We start from the raw sequence: 6,664 nt of genomic DNA on the forward strand, positions 1-6,664 counted from the left end.
GTGGAAACACCTAATCCAACCTGAGGTGGAGGGAGAGTGACTTCTAACCTGAGTCCTAAACGAAGAGATATTAGCTGCAATATGGGAGTTGTCAGGGAAAGAAGACAGGAAGCATTTCAAGCAGAAAAGCTAATTTGTGAAAGTCTGGAGGAGAGAGAGCTAAGTACCTTAGGAAACTGATTAAACTTTGCCTGGTGTTGGGGAAGATGGGGAGGCCTGGCAATACGTGAGGCTAGAGGGACAACAGAGGACAGATCATAATGCATATGATAGCACATAGTTGTTGAACGTCTATAATGTGCCTGACACTCTGTTAAGCTTGTGTGGGATCTCATTTAATTCTCTCAACCCTACGAGGAAGGTCTTATTTTATCCCTGTTTTATAGATGAGGAAACCAAAGCTAAGAAAGGTTAACCCGCTTCCCCATGAAGGCATTGTTTGCCAAGCCAAGGAGCTTAGACTTGGTCCTGTGGCATCGCCAAGGTATAGAGGAAGATGGGAGCAGTGAATGGATGGTCTCTGTGGCGAGACTGTGGGAGGGAGAGGAGGCTTCTCGTTCCTGCAGAGTCTGTGCTCTATTTTCCTCCTAAGAAGTCAGAACAAAGCTTGCTGGTGGAAGAAGAGAAGGTCCTCAGAGTGCAGGGAGGCCCCTGCAGGGTCTGCATCCACTGACTGACTATACGACTGGGTATTTCGTCACTCTAATATATTCAAAGACATCTTTGGGTATATTAGGGTGTCCAGGGTGTTCACACTCCTGCCAATGTTTGCTGAGCAGCAGCAGGGCTGAGAGGAGTTGGGGTGGGTGGGAGATAAGTGTTCTTAGTAGAAAGAACAGAGAACAGTGGATGTTTGTTTCTGTCTGCTTCTTTTGGTGGGCAGTATGTGGCTCAACAGCCAGACAGATGGGTGGCTTGATGGGCCTTGCCAGTGTGTCAGTGTCAGTGAATCCTGACAAGGCTACAGACACATCTCAAACTGAAAAAAGTTTTCCATCGCTTGGTAGTGGGTATATATTGGCTTCTCCATCTCAGGCTTTGGAGAATACCCTGGGTCAGCTGCCAGGAAGAAAATATTTGAGTGGAAGAAAAAAACAAACAGCACAAGCTAACTCCCTACCTATAACCACACATCCAGGGGCAGAGGGCAGAGGGCAGCTTAGCTTGCTGCCATAGCTACTTCTTAATAATCAAGAAGAGGTAGGGGATTTAAAACACCACAATTTTCTGCTTTTTCAACCCAGTTTCTGCATTGTCCCAGCAGTCTAGGTTCTGGATCTAGAGATAAATCGTGTCTGATGCTCCTCAGCGTATTATGGGCAAAATCCAGGTGACACAACTTCATGACACTCTCTCCACTAGGTCTTCCTGGACACAAACCCCATCCCAATTCAAGAGAGCAAAATGGAGCTCCTGTGTTTAGCTCATAAAAGAGATCCTGGACTTATTCTTAGTGCAGTATCTGTTGGCCCAATGGCTCTTGTCAATTCGTTCATTAAAATACTGATATTCTAAGTACAGAAGATAATACAATGAACCATATAGACTTGCCCACATTCTAGTGGTTCATTTGGTTACTGTTCGTCATCTCCATCCTGAGTGATGCCAGTAGTTGCCAGGAGTAAGTTGCACCTGTCCTTGCTGCATCAATCACAGTCGAAACACTGTGAGCCAGAGGTTTGGTACAGAAGACAGCAAACTGAGGAGCCTTCCTTTCCTATTGAGCTTAGGAGCAAATCTCACAGCAATTCTTTCTATTTATCTAGAGTGGGACTTTCTTTACGGCTTGTTTATGTTTTGTGCTTTTGGTCAGGAGTTTGCAACATACATAAACTGCAGATTGTCCCCCACAACATAGGATGGGCTGGCTGAAGATGATTCTCCCCAGTTCCCAGACAGGAAGAATGATAACACAAGTGGACAGTGGATACTCTTAGGAGTAGATATTAGATTTATATTTGCCTCTTTTTTTTCATACATACTTTCTATTCTCCCCCAAATAAGCAGCCCTTTCCTCCTTTTCGATCTTTTAATTCAGTTTGAATATGTATCACAACATTTGGTATTTGCCAACTGCATTCCATTGATCCTGAAGTTCTTCAATCAAAATATCTTGTCTTACATCACTGCTAAAAACAGGTATGGCTCTGGACAGGTTTATTTCAAAGGGCTAATTTGGGATGCTTGAGAAAATTACATTGTCTCTGAGCCTTTCAGTTCTCCTGGTGTCCTTTATCCCTTCTATCTTAAAGCTGTCGCTGTTAAATTTAATTTCCTTGAAGTGTTAGCTGATGGGGCATATGGTTTGGCCTCTTCACAAAGATATTTGCATTTTAAAAGTTTTGAAAGCCAAAAAATATCGTGACTCAAAGTAATGAAACTACAACAATGTAATTTCAGCTCTGTGGCAGAGGGTCCTAAAGATGTTTCTTGTGAAGCAGCCTGCTTGTCAGGCCAGCCCTGATCTTCATATAAATCATAAGTTGGATCAGTTATACTATTTGTAAACTGTAAAGAGTTATACAGGATTTGTAACTGAAAGTAAATAATAGACCCTTACTTAGATAGATCAATTTGTAGTTTTAAAAATTATAGTATTTTCACATCCATTATTTAATATCCTCAGCAGTGCTAAGAGGTATTACCACAAGTTTTATTTTTCATCTTACTAATTAGAAACTCAGTGGTATTAATTCACTTGCTCAAGGTTAACATGCTAGCGAGACCCCTTAAGTAAATAGCAAAGGCAGGATCAAAACACAAATTGCTTTCTGATCACAATTTCTATGAATACAAATTGCTTTCCTCTCCTCCAGAGAAATGGGGACTTGTGTGTGTGGCGGGGGAGGTGTTACAGAGTAGATTCTTGTTCCTTAGTTTGCTACTTCCATGCGAACTAGAAGCATGTTTATCAGTAGAGTGTACCAGAAGTACTTTAAGAGAGGCAGAGGCAAAGTTTCTGAAGTAGAATAAGAAGACTGATCTAATACTTGGAGTGACTCGAGAGGGGCTAGGAGATGTTGCCTCATCATTCTGTCAGTACTGCCTGAAATTCCACCATGGAGAGGAGCTCACTGATATGTAGTCACACACACACACACACACACACACACACACACACACACACACACAGAAACTGAAATCATGAGACCTGGATTCCTGACCTGGATCTGCCATTTGCTAGCTATGTAATCTCAAATAAGAAACTTTGTTTCTCTGAGCCACAGTATTTTCATCTTTAAAATAAGAATAATGCCTCCTCTGACTATAACATAGAGCTTTAAATGCATTAGTTAACATAAACGTATATGAGAGTGCTTTAAATACTTTACCCTTTTGGAGGAAGCATTGGAGAATGGTTTTTTTTGTTTGTTTGGTTTTTTTGGTTTTTTTGTTTGTTTGTTTGTTTCTTTTTGCCTCTTACTACAGAGAGACGAGTGTACTGGCCCCCTTAAAAATGGCACTGAGACATACATTTGGGTCACCAGGGAAAATGAAAGTGTGGGTTGGGCTGGGTAAGGGCCACAGCCTCATGAAGGCACCCGTGTGTGTCAGTCAGCCCTCTAAGTTATAAGTAACTGAAACCAGCTGGACCTGGCTCACGCAGAATGGGGAACTTGTTAGAAGGAGATGAGGGGCATATCATCTTGTGGAACCTAAGACAGGAATACAGCTCTAGTCCTCAGGGTCAGTCTATAGTGTAGGGAGACCAGGAAGCCCTCCACTTCTGTCTATGGACACCAAGCCTCTGTACCTCCACTCCAGTTTCCTGTCTCACTGACAAATAGTATTGTCTGCTTCCCAGGCCACTTGGTGAAATATTCCCACATGAGCTAAACATGTCCCACCCAATGCCACTTCAGAGATTGAACTGGTTCTCAATCCTTGTTCCACATTCCCAGGGTTAGAGGTCTACGCCTGTATCAATCAACTGTGGCTGGGGGAGTGGGGTTCAGGAACTAAATGCTCCACCCATGCACTGATGGGCCTGGAAGGAGAGGGTCAAACAATTCAGTAGGTGTCCATCGCATTTAATTTGGAGTTGGAAGAGTGATGGTGCCAACCTACACCATTTGCCAAGGTTGGCCTGAGTAAGATGGTCTTCCTGGGCACCGCCTATAGACTTTACCGGTCCCTGATCCCTGAGAACTTGGAGTACCCACAGCTCATTATTGCTCAGTTTCCTCATAGTTCTTACAATCTAGATAGTCTAGAAGCTTATAACTTTATTTTACACCCCCTGAGGCTATAATTCAGTTCACTGAGATTGGAACAATCCATCTTTGATTTCCTGCCCCCATTTCCTGGTCGCCAGCACCTACTTTGCCATGGGGCATTGTCAATGGGAGATGGGTAGGTAAGTGGATAAGCCAGCCAAGAATGTTCATCCTAATGGCATAGCAGAACTGGAAACCCTGGGAGAGCAACATTGCAGGTAAATCCACTGCCCTCTCCTCTCTTCCTCTTGTTTCTTAGGTTATCTTTGTGGGTTTCTTGGACAAAGGTAAAACACTTCTAGTCAAATTATCGCCTTTTGCTTGGATAGACATTTTGTCTCTTGAAATGCAGACGGATTCAGGGAACCCCATACTCTTATAGCTCCTGCTTTACCAACATCTTTTATTTCCGACTCCAGTAGTTCAGAAAGACATGTTTAAAACTTCATGGAATGTTGGGACCAGAAGGAGCATTAGAGAGTAGCTACTCTCAATTCTGCGTTGTACCAATGAAGAAGAGAGATGAGGAAAGAAAGAGAACTGTCATTTTGAATGGCTATGTTTCCGTCATCACATGGTGCCTCATTTCCCCTGCCTCCCTGGGCTCATCGCAGAGCCTCCAACTCCCTCGCAGTCCCCCACTGTCATTTTTGGGGACAGATGCTATTACCATTCTTGAGCTACTATACTGGCCCTGCTGTAGGAAGCTGCCTCTGTCTCAAGCTCCTTTGAGGAGTGGCTTCTGTGATCCTTCCCCAGAGCTCTTGGCTTTCAGAACGTCTGGTGAGAGACACAGGAGAGGTTTTCGTTTCATCCTCACATCTACAAGTAGGATAAGTTTGGGCAACATCTCTGGGACCACAATTATATTCATACATACACAGCATACACTTAAATACAGAAACCCAAATGCACACAAGTTTACATATTCCTTTAAAGAAGGGAGGAGAAAAGTGGCTATCCAGAGGCTCTCTTTTGCATCTGCCAGATGGTGGGCCAGCCTGAAAGAACTCTTGGTTCCTCTCATGACTGTGAGGAGAGGAGACTGGAGCTGGAGTTGCCTGGCACCAGAACCCTCAGCTTCAGCTGAGGTCACTAAGCAATTTGGGAAGTAGGTGGGGCCTGTTGGAGAGAAATAACTCCTGCCCTTTCAGATACAGCTGTTTCCTGCCATTGCCATTTACCTAAAGCCTGTTCTTATCTCTGCATCTTGCAGCATCTCGGTCCTGGATTACCCTTGCTGTACCATTCAGGATTTACCAGAACTTACTACGGAGAGTCTGGTAAGCAGATGGGGATTTGGCAGCCTTTGAAATTGCCAGGTGGCAGAGGCTGACATTTGCTCTTCCGTTTCTTCTGCAGCCCCATAATAGCCTGGTTTGGGAGGCTCAGATCAATATTGGCAAGAGCACAGAGGCAGTAGGGGTTTCGAGCTGCTGACCCAGTTGAGAACAATTTGGAAAAGCTGAGCATAGTATTTTGTAGAGAAGAGAAGAGGGTCAGTGAAAAACCTTATCTAGGTTTCGCTGAGGCAAAAGTCAATATAGCCACAGAAAGATGACCCAGAAAATTCCTCATCCTGGAAACAGCTCTTGGCAAATCAGAAAAGTCCCTCAGAATTCTTCTGAATTCCATGAAGTTGACTGATCAACAGCGTACTGAACATCAAGTGTCTACCTCAGCATGTGTTGCCACAGCTCCTTAGATGTACCTCGGTCCATACCCTCACTCCGTTGCATTGTAATCTGTATCTGTTGCTCCATTTGACCGAAAACTCCTTGAAGGAAGAGATAATATCTTCATTTCCATATCACCAGAGTCTAGCACCATGCTTGGTACATGGCAGGAACTTAATAAATGCTGAATGATCAGCGATGGCACCCATATGTGCCATGACACAACCCTCTGTCCCCCAACATTAATGCCTGCAGAATGTTGCATCAGAAAAGTATATTATTCAAAAACAGAATGATACCTTCTGTGGTACAGCTTTTATAAAACCATAGGATTCTTGGATGGAGGAGAACTGAGAACCATTTGTCCCAAACCCCTGTTTCAAAGATGAGAAACCTGAAGGCCCATTGCATATAGGAACTTGTCACGGTCCACTCTTCATAGATGACAGACTGAATTAGAGGAAAACCCATGTCCAGAAACACCAGGTCTAGCACCCTTTTTGGCACCAGGGCAGAGATTCCCTGTCTTATTTAGATGTGGTCTCAGTAGCCAGGGAAGCTGGGAGCTTCTTACTCCTGCAGAGAGGGGTAATAAGTTGTCTGACCCTGTTTATATACATGATGTTATTCAGTCTTTAAAACAACTGTATAAGGTTGGCATTTCTGTTTTATGGATAGAGAAGTTAAATAACTGCCAAAACCTTACAGTTGAAAGTAGCAGAGCCAAGGTGGAGACCTGCATCCCTGCCATTCAGAGTTGGAATGGAGAAT

The 6,664-nt window shown here is 43.8% G+C and overlaps 1 protein-coding gene across 4 annotated transcripts in view; it reads left to right on the forward strand.

The window, feature by feature from the left end:
* The window catches only part of STRIP2 (striatin interacting protein 2), a 45,392-nt gene that overhangs the window by 23,029 nt on the left and 15,699 nt on the right, over window positions 1-6,664 (forward strand). For 2 of the 4 annotated variants that reach the window (XM_023528928.1, XM_011357209.2), the window contains 2 exons: window positions 2,039-2,139; window positions 5,434-5,500. In XM_023528928.1, the coding sequence (XP_023384696.1) occupies window positions 2,039-2,139; window positions 5,434-5,500 (168 nt within the window). Of the gene's footprint in view, window positions 1-2,038; window positions 2,140-5,433; window positions 5,501-5,579; window positions 6,609-6,664 lie in introns of those variants that run through there. The other 2 variants (XM_011357210.2, XM_023528927.1) reach the window with 2 other exon arrangements.

Source organism: Pteropus vampyrus, unplaced genomic scaffold, assembly GCF_000151845.1.
Source record: "Pteropus vampyrus isolate Shadow unplaced genomic scaffold, Pvam_2.0 Scaffold33, whole genome shotgun sequence".
Taxonomy (NCBI): domain Eukaryota; kingdom Metazoa; phylum Chordata; class Mammalia; order Chiroptera; family Pteropodidae; genus Pteropus; species Pteropus vampyrus.